This window comes from Mercenaria mercenaria, chromosome 7 (genome assembly GCF_021730395.1).
Source record: "Mercenaria mercenaria strain notata chromosome 7, MADL_Memer_1, whole genome shotgun sequence".
NCBI classification, from domain to species: Eukaryota; Metazoa; Mollusca; class Bivalvia; order Venerida; family Veneridae; genus Mercenaria; species Mercenaria mercenaria.
In genome coordinates, this window is record NC_069367.1 from 20,309,620 (window position 1) to 20,328,232 (window position 18,613).

Here is an 18,613-nt window from a genome sequence, read left to right on the forward strand (position 1 = left end):
CTATAAAAAAGTATTTAATTTCAATTCTGATAGCGTTTCATTTTGAAATTGGTGGGAAAATATGAGAGAAAAAAATGGTAAGAAATCATCATATTAAAGGCAAATAAACATGGGTATTGTTTACCACTTGATGTTTTTGAAGTACTGAAAGAAATAGAATTTATTCAGGAAAATGAAACTTTCGTCGTCTCGGTGTGTTCATTCCTAATTCTGCAATGACGAAAGCCAGCTATTCCGTTTGCTGTAGCCTGTAAAGCATCATATTTTATATTACAAATTTATGAATATTGAGCCCCTAATGGGATGTAGGATCATTTTTTTTTCTACAGTTAAGAATTTGTTTCATACTCTGTGAGGTTGAAGAAAACATAGTCTAATGATAAATCAGAACAAGAGGAATAACAATCAATTTAGGAAGTTAGTTTTAATGTATAATTTTGGACTCGAATTAGACGAGAAGTAAAAGTAGAAGATGTGTTAAAAACTTTATTTCAGTGCTGATCATATGTTAAAACAAATAAAACATAACCGTCTGTCTGGTACAGTGCCGTCCTACTGAATTAACATGCATTTATTCTTTTTTAAGATTAAATTATCTCGAGCGCACGACATCTTATCTCGAGCGCACAACATCTTATCTCGTGCGCAAGACATCTTATCTCCAGCGAACGTCATCCTATCTTGAGCGCACGACATATTATCTCGAGCGTACTACATCTTATCTGGTGCGAAAGATATATTTTCTCGAGCACGTGACATCTTATCTCGTACACTCGACAACTTATATTGAGCGCACGAACTCTTATATCGTGCGCACGACATCTTATCTTGAGCACAACATCTTATCTATATATATTAGGGTCCTGTGTGTGTATTTAGGTCATCAGTAAAAACATACGGAAAAGTAGGTGATTAAGGTCCCGCGTATTCAACCTTCCCACAAGTACGGTACAAGGTTATCACATCATTTTAGAGAGTAGTGCACATAATTAGTGATCCTATCTTCAAATTAAACGAATATAATTAATGATACTTACTGCATGTTAGAATAGCAACAAATCGCAGTTCGACTGATAGCATCAATTCGCATATTGCCAGAAAAGTTATAGAATTGCATGCATGAATTAAGGGGAAACGGAGAAATTTTTTTTGATAGACGAACGAAGCCTACGTACTTTATTTTGCCAAGGACTTAAATTTATTCTTTTGCGTCATCACTGAATTTTTGCTGCCTTTTTTATCAGTTTGTGTATTTAAATTACTACCCTGCAAACCCGTGAAACGGTTATAAGTTTAAACGAAACAAAAGCAAAACCGGTGGCAGTCGTATGTTTTTACTGATGATCTGAATACAAACAAAGGGCCTTAATAAAAATAAAAATATAAGTAATGAATTTAGCAACTGAACAGTCATATAATATCTACAGATGCATTCTAATTCACGGCATTGTTACCATTTATTTAAAAAAAATCTTTATAGTGTGTTCATTCATTAGTAGACACTTGCTTTTGCGCAGGCATTTACTCGAAAAGAAGTCCCGCGCTAACAAGCATACGTTTACAGTATTCACTTGCGTATTGATTCCTAATGTTATGCCGTGTCGATTCGCTTGTAAAATTCAACTCGCTCAATATCATATCTCAACCCGTCTTTTATCATTTCATGCATGAATACAGAACACTGTTTTTTGTGAATCAATATTATTAAATTCTCGTCACAAACAATGGTTTTGTAGGACTGCATTACATATGCAGGTTAGGATTTATGTTTATATTGGTAAGGTTTTTCGTTCTAACACACTTTATAGTAGGCATGTTTTGTTTAGTCGGTCATTTCCATTGGAAGTGTTTATCTCGTTATCCAATATATAGACCCGCGTCAGCTTTAGACACATTCTAATCTCGTGTTACTTTAATGTAACTATTTGAATACGATTTTATACTCTATTCATTCATATTTTATTTAAATTTCATTCATAATATTCCTTTTTGTATCAAAATTGTGTCATGTTACTTATTATTAAACTGTATTTAGAATTTTTCTTAAGCTCTCTGCTTTGATGACTGGTAAGAATTATAAATTATATGATTTTTTTCTCAAGCTACTTTGCTTCTGATTTGTTCGACCAGTGATTTAAGAGATAAATTAACTGAAAATCAAGCAGATAATCACCTAAATTTACAAATTCTAGCTGATATCAAACCTGTGTCTTTGACTTTATACCAGTTGATTCAAACCATACACGTTTCAACAACTTCTCACGAACCATTCGACCTAGGATGAGTATTATGAATTGGAGACCCCTTCAAATATGAGCATACGCTTCTAGCGTGAGAGACTAACCTTTCACCAACTCACCTATGTCCAAACCTTAACTCTGTCTTTATAACCTGAAACTGCTATCTCGGGCTTGAAACATAACAGTGTTTCGTCTTAAACCTCCGTTTCAAACCTTGTCTCAAACACTAACAAGGTTTGGCACTTTTACCTTAAACCATCAGCGACCCGGACCAATAGTATAAGATAGATATCAAGAGGACTCAGCATGCATGTGCCGAATCCGCAAATATGAGGGAGCCTCGCCTAAATATCTACACCTAAGTCCCAGTAATAATTATGGCTTAATTGTTCATTATTTTACAGGGGTTAACTGGCCAAAGCCTTCGATGTTATGCAAATTATTGCTCTAAACAGATCAGTTGAAGAGTTCCGGATTAATTAAATAACCAAAAGGTATTTTAAGCGGGAAAAGGACTGATTTCAAGACAGGTGTATAGTCTAGCTGGTTATGCAAATTATTGCTCTAAAGATTTTTCAATTTGTGACCAAAAGCGGATTTTACTGGTTCTGAACTTTAATACATCTTTGGCGAATAAAACTACACAAAATAATTTTAGTAGCGTGAAAAGATGTCTGTATGTGAGCGTATAAACTAGCCCACCCCTCTCACGCAAAATGAGCCAAAATTTACAATTGGTCACTTCGAGACAAATAATGTAAAATACGTCCGTTTTTAGTATTTTCTGGCGTAATTCAACGTATTCCGTCAGTAAAAATGATTTAAAGTCATATTCGCATCATTTTGCGAAAATAAAATGCCCCCACCCCCTATTTGCCTATTTCATGATGTCCCCACCATCCAAGCACCCCCTGATTGACGGAATGCAGAGCTGGTTGGCTAAATATGCGCTACGCGGGTTAAGAATAATGAAAATGATGTTTTTACGGTGCTAAAACACTGTTAATGGTGGTAGAATTTTAAATAATCGTCTGTGCAGATGTTGACTTTCAAACCTTGATGTCTCTTCACCGTAACATTTTTGAGCTGCTGTGCCGTCATTTGAAAGTTTAAAATATCGATCAAGAGGTTCTAAACTACTATAAACCGCGCAAAATCGAGAGATTTTTCCAAATTTAATTTTGGCCGAATTCACTAATGGGGGCAAGGGACAGTAAATTTGAAAATTCCACAACTCTGCGCTGATACCAGTGCGGAAAAAATCATTAAAAATCCAGTTCTGATAAATTCAAGGCAATTTTTGAGCGAATGTCTTTCATAGACATAGCACTTTATTATGTGACATTTTCAGCCTGCCGATTCTGTTGCTTCTGTAATAAAAACGAGTAAAACGCAGGTTTCAGGACACTAAATTTTGAGACAAAAATGGCCCAAAATGCACACCTTGCGCAACCTGTACCGTATAATCTGCAAATGACTGACCTAAAACACATGCATATTTTTAAAGCATGTGGCCAGACGAAAATAATGGTGGGAAGAAAAGTGTCTCATAACCGTTTACTTTTTCCGCAAATTTGAGCTGAAACTGGATGGATAGATGACCGTTTCCAATTCGTCTGACTTCTGTTACCTCAGGTAAAGTTTTAGACCCGGCCGTCTACATGGAGCTAGGAAAATCGATACAAGCACATATTTATTTTACACAATAATCACTCGTACGCAGGAATCCTTAATTCTCTAAACATCATAAATAACCAGTTGAATATATATGCCTGTAAAATACATATGTCTATTTTATTTTAAAAAAACGTACCCGGGCCAAATGCGAAACTGGCCCCTGCCACTTAAACAGATCAATTGAAGAGTTCCGGATTAATTAAATAACCAAAAGGTATTTTACGTGCGAAAAGGACTGATTTCACGACAAGTGTATAGTCTAGCTAGTTGTGTGTAAAACTTTACATTTTATTTTGTGCTCGAGTATTACTTATACTGAGCCTGTCTCATATGTTATATCATATTCCATGTATCTTTGATTTACACTAATGTTATATCTGTATTTATTGTATCATAAGCCGTAAAATTGTAACTGATAACTACTGATAACCTCGGATAGATAGCGTTTCGTTGATAACATAAACATTTTGTCTTTATTTGTTATATACCAGTATTAAAACTGACTCATTAAGTTTTCAGTACGTGCAAAATTACAAACTTTTAACTTAAGTATTTTCTCCTCAGTTAATGGATGTGTATTCTCAGTGTTTATGAGAACCAATTCTAGAGCCAGAAATGACTGAAAGACCAGATGGAGGATGGGGATGGGTTATTGCTATAGCAACGTTTTTGACCAATGTTATCGTGGACGGAGTGAAATATTCGTTTGGAATAATGTTTGTAGAACTAGTGGAAACGTTTCAGAAGAGTAAAAGCGAAACATCATGGCTTATGTCTATCCAAGTTGGAATAATGCTGCTATCAGGTACAAAAAAAATATATATAATAGTTTATGGCATTATTTTACTGCCAGTTAATATATAAATGTATATACCTGTTATTATTGCTGCTCTGTTGTGACTGGAACAGTAGTATATGCCTACCTTCTTTCCATGTTGTGATAAACCAGCGCAATGTTATATCTTCTAACCAGATTTTTTTTTTTAAACTAAGGTCATTAACCGTGTGAAAATAATCTCCTATACTTCTCGCTATATTTCGGACACAGATAAACACAAAGACAAGTAAACATAAGATCACTGAAAAAGTGATAGATCGTGTTTTCTTGCATGCCAGACAGGACATTACCAACTTTTAGTAACATCGATCTATCTATTGCCTATATAAACAAAGAAGGAAAAAATCACTTAAACTTAAATAGAAAAAGTTCTATTTGGAAATCAAAAATTCGATACCTTACAAATTAAAGTTTAATTTATTCCGGATATTATGAATATTTATTTTAAAAAATATTTTAATATTTGGTCCGTCCTTTTTTACTTTAAATAGACCCACCTCAGTTCATATAGACTCTGTAGGAAACGGGTTAAAAAATTGACTTTTTCAAATATAACAGATAAAATGGGATATTTTCCGCAAATAATCAAAAATTCGATACCCCTAAAAATGTAGAAAAATTATTCAATTTTCGTTATGTGTAATTTGTTTTAAATTTGATAATGGTTTGTTTGGTCCTTTTTGCATTTTAGTGTGTACAGTGAACATTTCTTAAAAAAATCCGGCTTTTTCCGCCGTTATCCGTAAGTACTCGGAAGCTGTTACGGATAATATTGTCGTCTGCTAGCCTGACTATGTCGTTCAAGTTGTTATAGCTCAAAGCCTATGAATTGTAGGCAACTTCACATTGACAAAAAACTGAGATTGTAATAAGACAAATTAAGGAATACAAACACTAAATAGCCTGAGCACCTATGAAAAAATGGTAGAATATAAAAAATCGCATAATGGCGGATTCAAATAGTTCTCAGTTTTTTTTTTTTTTTTTTTTTTTGCTGTAAGAAGGATTTTCCTTGAAATCATTGCTATATATTGGTTGAAATCATATTGCATGCCTATACTTGACATACTGGTAGCATTTGCATGTTGAAAAAAGACTCCAAACTGATTTAACATGTGAAATTTATTCATACACCCCTACCCTAAATTGTGATTGTCATTTCAGTGTAAAAATTACGGTGTGTCCGTTTGACCAGAAATATTTTTCTTGCATCAAACATGACCCCTACTTTTCTTTGGATATTTTTACAGTATTAATGTTGATCTACAAGAAAATGTAAGCTAAAGAAATTTAAAATGGGTCTAGGTGTGTATTGCAGCATTGTGAAAACTTGTCATTTTATATAGAATATATAGTGGTGGCTATTTAGTGTGTTATAACCTTAAAACAAATTAATTGTTGAACTCAGAAACGCCGAAACCTAGATCTGCTGTCGATTAAAATAACGCTATGGAGGATTAAGTGTTCAAATATACAAAATGCTTTTAATTTTCATCGCAAAAAAGATACTTAAAGCATACTTCCCATGTTTTTTTTTTTTTTTTTTTTGGTGTTGTTTTTTTTGCGGGGACAGGAAAAACTCGTCTTACACTCCGAGGTATAAGATCACTTACGTACTGAAATATGCTTAAATTCATACGCTGCCTTGATGAAATAGTGCTTAAAAGAAACGAATGTGTTTTCTTTTATTGCTACTATGAATTGAGGAATACGCTATGCAAGACTGAAAAGAATAAAGGTGCTGATGGAAATATCTGACTGTCGCGAAACTGTTTCGGGGTTACCCAGCAGCCTAAATAGTTACCCCCCAGTCAGATATTATTTTCACCCGCACCTTCAACCAGAGAAACATTCTTATATACTTTATATTGACCCTACTTAGAAGTTAGAACAGGAAAGAAGATATTTTGCTCCAGTAAAGAGGCTCTAAAGTTCTTGAAAAAAAAACTGGTGAAATGATCAGATCTGGCTTCAAAACGTAATCGGGCTTTCACTGTTTAACAGGGTTTTTTAATAGATAAGTTTGACAAAAACATATGACATACAGTATCCCCTTTGTTAAACAGCCAGCCAAGGATAAAGGCGGAATTGCTGCTTAAGACATAAAGGACATTTGTTTGTTTCAGTGTAAGATTGAAATATCTTTCCCGAGAAACACGAGATGAAATATTTTCACGAGTGAAAATGTAAGATACTTCACTTTCATATTTCGAAAATTAACTGGAAAAAAAACAACATGTAATAAAGGGGACCACCTAACTCAGGTGTTAGTTTTTCGGACATTTCAAATCATTCGGCATGTTTTTCTTAAAATTACACAGTGAAACAACTTGCAATGGATCAAATGCATTTCCTTTTTGAAAGTGCTTAAAGGTAGGGTTCTAGACAATACTGTAGAGGAATGTGTTGGAACAGGAACGTCCTTTTTCTATGAGACAATCACGAGAACAGTGTTTTACTGCACTCCAATATAATAAGTAACAACAAAATACTGGTGGTTATCTTAAAATTGTACATTGGGTTTTATTAGACAACTATCTTACGACAGAACTTTGTAAACAAAGATATCTATAAGTACATTTAGGTATTTAATTATCTTCCACTATGTTCCAGCATAGTCATAAACTTACAAAAATAGTTTGTAAAATGTATCATCATTTGAGGTAAGATTAACAAAAAACTTTTGTTGTAAACCCAAAACCGATATCTTAATCTTTCTTATTTCTTTGATATGTCAAAAACGATAACGATAAAATAGATTCCTGAAAACATTAAAGTTCTACATATGGATGTTTTATGTGTAATGAAAGACTGGACACCACGCTTCGCACCGTATTAAAACACAATTTTCCAAATTTCATCAGAGTGGCATCTCTGTTAAGGACGAAACATCACATTAACACCGATGTGTTCCAGAATATGCTCCGGGCTTTGAATAAAAGTCCTTTATTTAAACAATGCAATTATTTTATATTCTGACTGTATCACGGTATCGAAAACATGTCTCAAACTTCAAATTTTGCTGGGCATACGGTTGAAAAGCTAACTAGTGAATGAAGAAAAGCAAAGAGTCCACTTTTCAATATCATTTTTGGGCTTTGGCCATTCTCTATCCCGATACAAACTGTCTTCGACAAAAATCTCGCGCTGACAAATCAGTTTTAGTATGAAATGCAGTCCTAATACTCTATAGAAAAGTTTCACCTTTCGCGTATTTTATGTCAGTATGTATAATTGTTATGACTGTAGTTTAGTGCATGCTGTACATGTACTTATACTCTTCTGGTCCTTAGGGATCATGGAAGCCATTCAGTTTTACTACTAGTATAATAGAATTCGGCTTTAAACCAGTACTAGGCGGTGTGAGGGGTGTTGCACTTTTCATTACCTCTCTTAAATAAACTCAGTCAAACCCGGTTTGCTATTATTAGTCCCCTACTGGTTGAAAACCAGTTTCGGGGACTATAGGAATGCGCTTTTCCGTCATTCCGTCCGTCCGTCCGTCCTTCTGTCCGCCCGTCCGCAATTTCGTGTCCGGTCCATAACTCTGTCATCCATGAAGGGATGTTAATATTATTTGGCACAAATGTTCCCCATGATGAGATGACGTGTCATGCGCAAAACCCGGACCCCTAGCTCAAAGGTCAAGGTCACAATTGGGGTCAAAGGTCAACAGGGCTTTTTTTCTGTCCGGTCCATAACTCTCCAATCCTTGAAGGGATTTTAGTATTACTTGGCACAAATGTTCCCCATGATGAGATGACGTGTCATGCGCAAATCCCGGACCTCTAGATTAAAGGTCAAGGTCACAATTGGAGGTCAAAGGTCAACAGGTTTTTTTGTTCCTGTCTGGTCCATAACTCTCCCATCCATGAAGGGATTTTGATATTACTTGGCACAAATGTTCCCCATGATGAGACAACGTGTCATGCGCAAAACCTTGACCCCTAGTTTAAAGGTCAAGGTCACAATTGGAGATCAAATGTCAACAGAGTTTTTTTCCTGTCCGGTCCATAACTCTCCAATCCTTGAAGGGATTTTAGTATTACTTGGCACAAATGTTCCCTATGATGAGATGACGTGTCATTCGCAAATCCCGGACCCCTAGCTTAAAGGTCAATGTAACAATTGGAGGTCAAAGGTCAACAGGACTTTTCTCCTGTCCGGTCCATAACTCTCCCATCCATGAAGGGATTTTAATATTACTTGGCACAAATGTACCCCATGATGAGACGACATGTCATGCGCAAAACCTGGACCCCTAGTTTAAAGGTCAAAGGTCAACAGGGTCTTTTCCTGTCCGGTCCATAACTCTCCCATCCATGAAGGAATTTTAATATTTCTTAGCACAAATGTACCTCATTTTAAGACGATGTGTCATGCACAACTTTCAGACCCCTAGCTCAAAGGTCAAGGTCACACTTAGCAGTCAAATGTTAACATAGCATGAACAGGGTCAAGGTCACAATTGGGGGTCAAAGGCCAACAGAGTTTTTTTCCTGTCCCGTCCATAACTCTGTCATCCATTAAGGGATTTTAATATTACCTGGCACAAGTGTTCCCCATGATGAGACAACATGTCGTGCGCAGAGCCCAGACCCTTAGCTTAAAGGTCAAGGTCACTATTGGAGGTCAAAGGTCAATAAGGTTTTTTTTTCCTGTTCGATCCAGAACTCCGTCATCCATCAAGGGATTACAATATTACTTGGCATAAATGTTCCCCATGATAAGACGACGTGTCACGCGCAAAACCAGTACCCTAGCTTATAGGTCAAGGTCACACTTTGAGAACAAATGTCAAGAGGATTTTTTTTTTCCTGTCCGGTCTATAACTTTGTCATGCAAAACAGGATTTATATATCAGTTGGCACAAATATTCCCCTGGATGAGACAACATGTCATGCGCAAAACCCAGGCCCAAGGTCTAATGTCAAGGTCACACTTAGAGACCAAAGGTCAGACACAAGAATGACTTTGTCTGGAGCATTTCTTCTTCATGCATGGAGGGATTGTGATGTAACTTGGCACAAATGTTCACCAACATAAGACGGATTGTCATGCGCAAGAACCAGGTCTATAGGTCTAAAGTCAAGGTCATATTTAGAGGTAAAAGGTCAAATTCAAGAATGACTTTGAACGGAGCATTTCTTCTTTATGCATGGAGGGATTTTGATGTAACTTGGACCAAATGTTCACCACCATGAGGCACCCTTGTTTTGAGAATTACCTCCCTTTGTTTTTACTATAAATAGATTTTATTGTAACTTCTTTATTATTGGCAGTAGAGAAACATCGAGACCACTTTTCTGTGGTACAACATGCATGTTACATCCAATTTTTAGGTGTATTTTGACCTATCTCTACCTGGTAAAGAGTTTCTTGTGGACTTACATTATATAGATTTTTTTTAGGATTAAGTTCCCTTTGTTGTTACTATAAATAACTTATATGATAACTTTTTTTTATAATCAGCCAAAACAATTCAATATGAAAACAACTGTGGGTTTTTATATAATTATGCACATTTTAATCCAAGTGTGTTGTTATAACATATTGTATCATATAGTACAATATTGTTTATACATCATTGACAGATATCAGTTCATTATGTTATACTGCAGTAGAGAAAATGAGGTGCCTTCCAGTAGGGGACTTTGTATTGCATGGCAATACTACATTCACTTGTTTTTCTTTGTTGCATTCTTTTTCTGGTTCTTTCGATTCGTGGAGTCTATTCAGTTTCACAACAATAGAATTACGCTTTAGATCTGCGCTGCATGGTGCTTAAAAGGCGTTGCACATTTCATTTCCTCTGATTAGCAGACTAATCTGCTATTTTTTCTTAGTTGCTTTCTATGCTTGCAAGGGAATTTCTTATAGATTTCATTGCCGTTCATGTACGTACTTTATTAATTACTTGGAACAGCGCATTACAAGAACAAGTACTATGTTGAACTGAATACTAAGACTCTAGCATTAGGTTTATATCGTCATTACCCACAAAGCCCGTATATCCTTTACTGTATCTTATTAAATTCAACATTACATTTTGTTTAAATGGCTTATATTATTTTACAGGTCCAGTCGTAGCTGCTTTAGTAAACCGATTTGGATGTAAAACGATCGCATTGACAGGGACTTTTATAAGTTTTACCGGATTTTTAGCAAGTACATTTGTCCACTCCTTGTATATAATGTACCTAACATTTGGGTTACTTGCAGGTAAAAAGTTTCACATAATTACGCTTTCATTCCGTACAAATTATATAATATGAGCAGTGCCATGGGGAAACCAACATAGTGGGTGTGCGACCAGCATGGATCCAGACCAGCCTGCGCATCCGCGCAGTCTGGTCAGGCTCCATGCTGTTCGCTTTTAAAGCCTATTGGAATTAGAGAAACTGTTAGCGAACAGCATGGATCCTGACCAGACTGCGCGGATGCGCAGGCTGGTCTAGATCCATGCTGGTCGCACACCCACTATGTTGGTTTTCCCATGGCACGGCTCATATATACTTCATTTTCTGGTAAAACGGTTAAACTACATTCACAGTCCGCCTGCTTATCGCAGTAGGGACAGCGCCGGTCTACGGATTGCCGGGTCGTGATTTCGAATCCAAGCATTATGTTCTCTGTGACGATTGATAAAACACATTGTGTCTGAAATCATTCGTCCTTCACCTCTTATTCATGAAGGGAAGTTGACAGTTACCTGCAGAGAACAGGCTAGTACTGGTTAAGAAACCAGGAAAACTAATTACAAAATGAAATACTATTGTTAAATTACTCTCAACCCAAAGTGAACAAACAGATCATTTCATTTTCTGTTTATGATATCTCAAATGGTTAAACATCATTAATTCATGGTCCTCTCGGATGTGACGGTTACGAAGTGTGAATGAGACACGCCCCCTGTCTTGAGACACGGTTAAGGTACTACTCTAGTTGCTTATTCTTGCATGGTACTAGATACGTCTGTCTTCCAGCTTTCGTGACAAATTAGACAAAATAAGTCTAGTATTAGTTTGTTTGATTTCTATGCTTCAAAAGATTTTCTAACCCAAACAAAATAACGAATGTGCAATGTCCTTATATGTATGTTTTCCGCCAGGGCTTGGTTTTGGAATGATGGTGATGCCAGCTGTTGTGATGTTAGCACGCTATTTTGATAAGAGACTGGCTTTTGCCTCCGGGATTGCAGCTATGGGATCTGGGTTTGGGACGCTTGTTTTTAACCCACTCAGTAAAGTAAGTTTGAGTTTAGTATATTATGTTATGAGGAAATTTGTATTGTTTGATATTAGAAATTAAGGTTGTGATTACAAACGAGTGTACGTATGGCTATATATAGTTGTAAGAGCAGACACGGAACAAAATGCTCGAGTAACTACAAGAAACTACTTGTACTGCTCGATGACGAACATGTGTTTTGATGCTCAAAAATAGCAACGCCTCTTTTGTGTGGAATTGTTTTATTGTAAAATTTACAAGTAATTTCATTATTTCAGCAGTATCTTAGTTTGGTACATTAAATTCAGCCGAAGTTTGTCTGGGCGTGTTATAACACATTACCGTATAACTGGTTATTTCTGCGGGTGCAAATTTTTGCGTTTTGGTCATGAAAATGGGTATACTAATTTCTGCGATTTTAATTTCTACGGATTTCCGTAGAGAGGTTAATTTAATTTCTGCGTTTATCCATGGAGAGTTGCTTTAATGTTTGGGACATGGCTCTGTATAGTGAGGTACAAGTTACAAGGTTTAAAATTTATTTCATGCATAAAATACAGTTAAAACCTTTCTAACAAGGTATTTCAGCAGAGCCATTTTACAAATCTTGCTTAACTATTGCAAACACCAAACTGGCTAAACTTGATTGTACACGATAAACTGATAAGGTCTTTTGTGCTTTACTGCTTTATCGATAAAAGTTAAGCGAGGGGCTACTAGCGGGATACGTGTATTGATTAAGTAATTTAAAGTATACAGGTAAAAAGAGGAGACAAAAGGGGCGATCCGATATACGAAACTACGAAATATTAGCGAATTTAATTTTTGCGGCTGGAAGAGACCCGCAAAATACCGCAGAAATTACCTACCCACAGAAACAACCAGTTATACGGTATCTTAAGTTAATAGAAACCGTTCATACATACTGCTTTCAATGAGGACTGAAATCATAACACATTGATCTGAGTTCTAAACATAATCCGACATTTTATTCGTAGGTCCTAATTGATAAGTATACCTGGCGTGGAACTCTTCTTATTGAAGCCGGCATTGTATTAAATGGGTTAGTGTGTGCGCTCGTTATGAAATCACCAAAGAAAATATCAGAAAATATGTACGTAAATGAAGAGACTATTAGAGAAGATGACAAAGAAACTAAATCGGTTCCTGCGGTTGACCAGTATCATGGTGCACCAAATAACCATTCGGTTGATGCACAAGAATTGCTGGATGTAAACATTAGATCTAAAGTTGAAAACGTAGAAACAAATACATATTCACATATTGTTCATAAGCCAATAAAGTCCTGTAAGGACACAGAGGACCATATCAGATATATTGAGAGTCCACATGGAAACACAATGAATTTAAAAGAAGATACAGATCAAGGCGAAGTAAAAGAAACATACGAAACAGATGTTGATGTTACCTTTCCTTTAATAACAACTACAAATGAAATTATGAACAAAGTAAATGACAGCCCATTGAGTATTTCAGATACATCAAAATGTGAAAACAAATGTTCAAAAGAAAATGATCTTACCACAATGTGTGCAGACAATGATGGTAAAATCTGTCAAGAAAGTTCAGTTGAAGTTTTCACGAGAACAGACACTACGAAAACGGTCAAAATTCACAATACAGAAGTGCCATCTATTGAAATGAAAGAGGAAACCAAGTTTATTAACTACACAAATAAGACAGAAAACGTTGATAATGAAAAATGTGAAACAGATAACCGGCGATGGTTTAGTTTAGCACCACTAAAGAATACAGGATTTCTTGTCTTCCTTCTATCTGGAATTCTTATTGAGATGTCATTAAACACGCCATTTATATTCTTGCCTGATATGATGCTTCATAAGGGATTTGAAAAACAAGATGCTGTTTGGATGCTTTTTATCATAGGTAAAGTTTTTTTTATATAAGAAACTGGTGAGAATCTAAAACGAATGAATGCTGTCAGGATATATTCAGGCAATTCCGACTTTGAAAGCCCAGTTGAATATCTTTGTTACTGATTTTGTATGATGCCTTGTAATGAACTATTTTTATAAGAAATAGAATCTGTAAGAAGATCCTTTAGAAAATGACAAGGAAATGTCAAAATATTAGAACGTAACCAACAGTTTTTAATATTGATTTTCATTTTCAGGTTTGGTCAGTACTCTAAGCCGTATTGTTATTGGTTTCATTGCTGATCTACAATTTGTGAATCGTGTAAAGTTGTGTAACTCCATCGTTGTTCTCAACGGAGTTTTTGTCGTCTTATGCCCTTTCTGCTCCAACTACGCTTCTTTTGTAGCGTTTTCTGTTCTGTTTGGATTTTCTGCAGGTAAGACCTTTTACGGTGATTGCTACAACTGAAGTTATGAACAAAGTAAGACAAAGTAAAAGTTATCCAAACGATCTACCTTTACCCACAGACGTAATATGACTTGAATATGTCTCGCTTCACAAACATAATATCTTTAACTTCTGATTTGTATTAGTTATAAGTCAGAATGTAAAAGCATACATGTATTTGTAATCATGCATATGCCTTACTCCAGTCTTAATTATGACTAAGTTTGTTGATGTTAAGCTTGTAACGTGAAAAAAAAACCTTATAGACTTTAACACAGTAAACTCGGTTAACAGAAAATCTCGGTTATAAGGAACTCAATTTTTCAGGCCCGATTTTCCTTCTATGCATTTCATTTGAAAAACACACGAATATAACAAACTCGGATAAAGCGCAAACTTGGTTACAAGGAACACATTTCTATGTCCCAACACATTTTACTGGTTTATAACGAACTTTTTCCAGATTTATTTCCATTGGTAACATTTTAAAGCATGCAGATTTATAAATTCGAATCGTAGCTAATTTTGTTTTATGAAAAATCTATATCCCAAATAGTGATTTGTTGAACAAAATCATTGTTTGGACTTCATATGCGAGGGAACTATATTACGAGGATGCTCGTGTTATACTAATACGCATTTTAACGACAGACGATTACTTTATTCAAGAGCAAATCTGTTTGAGATATATTATTTCGATTCTAACACATCATAAACGTGATAAAGGATTATTAACTACATCCTTGACGAAATTCGCCAATACTTGTTTCTTTTCCAACGCGCCGCCGTGATGTTTGACGCTAAGACGTAATAACTGTGACGTAAAAATGAGTTGATGCATAATAACAAATTTCAGTCTTCTTTGTTTAATAAAAAAACAAATCGGGTCGTGTTAAAATACATTATATCTATGATCAATCATGTATGGAAAGCCGATGCGCCATGCTAATTACAAAATGCTAAATGAAAAATATTTAATGCTAAATGCCAATTACTTAATGCTGAATGCCAGAAACTTTTAAAATGCTTAATGCTACATTGTACATATCAAATGCCATATGCCATATCCTTACTGCTAAATGCCAAATGCTAAATGTAAAATAATCTATTCTTATTGCCAAATGATAAATGTAAAATAATCTATGCTAAATGCCAAATGCTAAATGTAAAATAATCTATGCTTATTGCCAAATGATAAATGCTAACTGTCAATTTGCTTTAACTTTGCAGGTTAAAGTGGAATTATGCGCATTTTTCAAGTAAAGATGCAGCTGAAACAGACGTGTGTGTAAGAAGGGTCGAGGAAATTATACCTTTTAACCCAATATACCAAACTCTTCCTGTTACCAGTACGAAATAATAACTTTCCAAATATGACTTTTCTTATTTTGACTGGGGCAGTCTTTTTAAGAAAAGTCAAACTGCGCGCAGGAGTTGCTTCCCTTCAACTTCAGTAACCTCTACCTATAGGTAAGGGAAATCACTATGTAGAAGATTGAAGAAAAGATCTATTATTTTATTAATGCGATTTCTTTATTTCTAAAGCATCGACTTCAAATACTTATACGGCATTATCTTTAATTTAACACATTTAAATGTACAGCAACCGAAAATTGCTTTTATAAAACATTCACCAAAAAGACACTATGTGCAGTATGAAGCGCCTAATGCCACTTTAATGATCTGTATCCCTTAAACCAATGACTACTTTAAATCGCATGAAAACATCAAAGTTCTATCTGTCTACTTCGAAGCAATAACATGTTCTTTAGATCATGGGAACATAGGACTATATTTTTTCACTCTAAATTGTTTAGAGATTGTTTTTAAGTTATGTAACATAGGCTAATGGCTAAAGGATGCATTCATACACTGATACATTCAGCTCTTTATCTGAATAAGTAGTAAGCAATTAATATTTGGCATTTATTGTTTCATATTTTGCAATTAACAATTATCATTTATCGTTTGACCATTTCCATTAACAGTCAATATTTGACATTAAGTGTATAGCAAATAGTATTTTACACTATTTGTCATTTTACTACGTTTTACTGCGCCTGGCAACTTGCTCAGCGCGTGGACGGGTCTGCGGTGAACTACGTTGAACTAGCTTAAGTACAGGCAGCCTCGAATAACTACGTTTAGCTACGGATCAATACGCATGACTACGTACGTACAACGTACGTGTCAGTACGGATAACTACGTTTTAGTACGTTTAACTTCGGATGAATAAGTTTCAACCAAGTTGGACTAAAGTCACGCTCAAATGGCTACGGATCGCTCAAACTTTTGTGCATGTTCAAAGGTTGGAGAAACTTGCAAGTTTGGGATAAGTTTTGAATACGTTTTGACCAAGTGTTGGTACGGACTGATACGGAATACTACATTGATGTACGATTCAGGTACGGATCGATACGGATTACTACGTTTCTATCCGTGGCTAGATGAAGCTATCCGCGCCGTATGTGTGACTGGGGTATTACCTCGGATATAGCAAACACATTTTTGTGACCTCGGCGAGTTCCCTATAACAAAGATTTTGAGACTTCGATGGAATTTGATAGAGCGTTGGTCTTCCATATTGTTGACCACGGTTGCTGAAACCGTATGTTAGGTTTCACGTTACACCGACACAGTATTGGCTTTCCAGATTTAATTGTTATGGAAGGTACAGATTATTCAGACAATGTTGACCCATCATTCTCCCGCTAGCTTTTGATGGCTTCAACATATGAACAATCTCTACAACTCGATCTAATACGGTGAGAGATAAGTGATTCAAAGTTAGCAGCGCCAACCACTGGGCCAATGAGGCTGTCACAACACTAATTCTGACTTGTTTTACTTCAGGTAGCTCCAGCTCACTGCGATACGTTCTCATACCAGATTTATTCGGCATTGATATGATTGCAGATTTCTTTGGAATTAACATGTTCTTCAGCGCATTTGCAGCTTTTATTGGTTTACCAAAAGCAGGTGAGGTTCACATTAAGTTAATTTGATTAATTGATATAATATCAAATGGTTAATGGGGAATGTCGTATAAACCATTGGAATTACCTTTATTTATGAGTGTTTTAATTCATATGTGCATATGACCGCAATAGTGGCATTTTAAGGGACATGTGTCAAGTTGTACATTAGTGTAACTATATTCCTCTTGTTTAACATACACTTTTATGAAGAAAAATATACACCTTCCGAATTACACACACCAATATGACATCTATATATCCAATATACATCTGCTTTACACACATACTTTTTACACACACCGATATAAACGTAAACTACACATCGATATGACGTTGAACTGTACTCCCACGCCGATATGATGTTTAACTATTATAATCCTTCTGTTTTACAAACATCGATATGACTTTTATCTATACTACTTCTGTATTACACACATGACTTTCTGTACAAAGTTTAACTATACTCCTTTGGTTTTACACACATTGATATGACTTTTAACTAGCTTCCTGTTTTACACGGATATGAAGTATATCTTCTACTCCTGCTGTTTTACACACACCTATATGAAGATTTGCTATATACCTGTTTTACACACACCTATATGAAATTTACCTACTCCTATTTTACACACATTTGTCCGCTTATTTAATCCAAAGAAAGCTTTTAGGCATAAAACTCATTTGATCACTTTGTCTTTAGATCTACTTTTATATTTATAATAATATCATAAATTCTGCATTTCGAAAAAAATAGCTGAGCAATTTTAAGTCCTATGCATGTAAAGAAACATTAAAACGCTTGACATTTTTAATTGCAGGTGCATTATATGACGCTACAGACAATTACATGGTTCCGTTTGTTGTTGCTGGAGCTGAACTGACTGTCAGTGGAAGTTTGCTATTTCTTATACCATTTGTTCAAAGTTGCAGCAAAGTTCCTCTTCAAACTAAATAATGCTATTAACAAATACACACTGTTAGATCAACGCCACTGTTGCTTCCTATACTTTTTTGCAGAAGTAATATTTGCTGTTGTAAATAGTATGCTTTAAAATAGCTTAAGATGATGTTGCCGACCGTATCATTCATCAAGATGGAGTTGTTGCTACTGTGTAATCGGCGATTCTGAACTCATTTTCACGAAATGAAAAAGAAGAGGCGTACATCTGACATGTAATTTTTACTCATTATTTGTAACTAAAAAGGCAATTGGAGTATTATTGATAACTTATTATGTAAATTGAACATCGCAATCTGTTTTTTATGGAGTTGCAAAATGTAATAAATTATCTGCATGTGTTAA

The 18,613-nt window shown here is 35.4% G+C and overlaps 1 protein-coding gene across 5 annotated transcripts; it reads left to right on the plus strand.

The window, feature by feature from the left end:
• Positions 1-112: 112 nt before the first annotated feature.
• LOC123554788 (uncharacterized) lies at positions 113-18,613 on the plus strand. Of its 5 annotated transcripts, XM_045345136.2 has the most exons (9): positions 113-1,777; positions 2,645-2,734; positions 4,482-4,722; positions 10,834-10,977; positions 11,867-12,003; positions 12,984-13,893; positions 14,141-14,320; positions 17,186-17,311; positions 18,129-18,613. In XM_045345136.2, the coding sequence occupies exons 3-9, from the start codon at positions 4,533-4,535 to the stop codon at positions 18,263-18,265; spliced, it is 1,824 nt and encodes a 607-aa protein (XP_045201071.2). In that variant the 5' UTR covers positions 113-1,777; positions 2,645-2,734; positions 4,482-4,532; the 3' UTR covers positions 18,266-18,613. The 5 variants fall into 5 exon arrangements, 4 of the variants coding, with proteins under 4 accessions (XP_045201071.2, XP_045201070.2, XP_053403704.1 ...); XR_006687116.2 differs by lacking the exons at positions 2,645-2,734; positions 18,129-18,613 and adding an exon at positions 15,562-15,801; XM_045345135.2 differs by lacking the exon at positions 2,645-2,734.

Bases quoted from the DNA above. Each gene is read 5' to 3' on its own strand.
- LOC123554788 (XM_045345136.2), top strand. From the start codon at position 4,533: ATGACTGAAAGACCAGATGGAGGATGGGGATGGGTTATTGCTATAGCA. The intron at 10,978-11,866 runs GTAAAAAGTTTC...GTTTTCCGCCAG, and splicing joins AACATTTGGGTTACTTGCAG to GGCTTGGTTTTGGAATGATG. The intron at 14,321-17,185 runs GTAAGACCTTTT...GTTTTACTTCAG, and splicing joins TCTGTTTGGATTTTCTGCAG to GTAGCTCCAGCTCACTGCGA.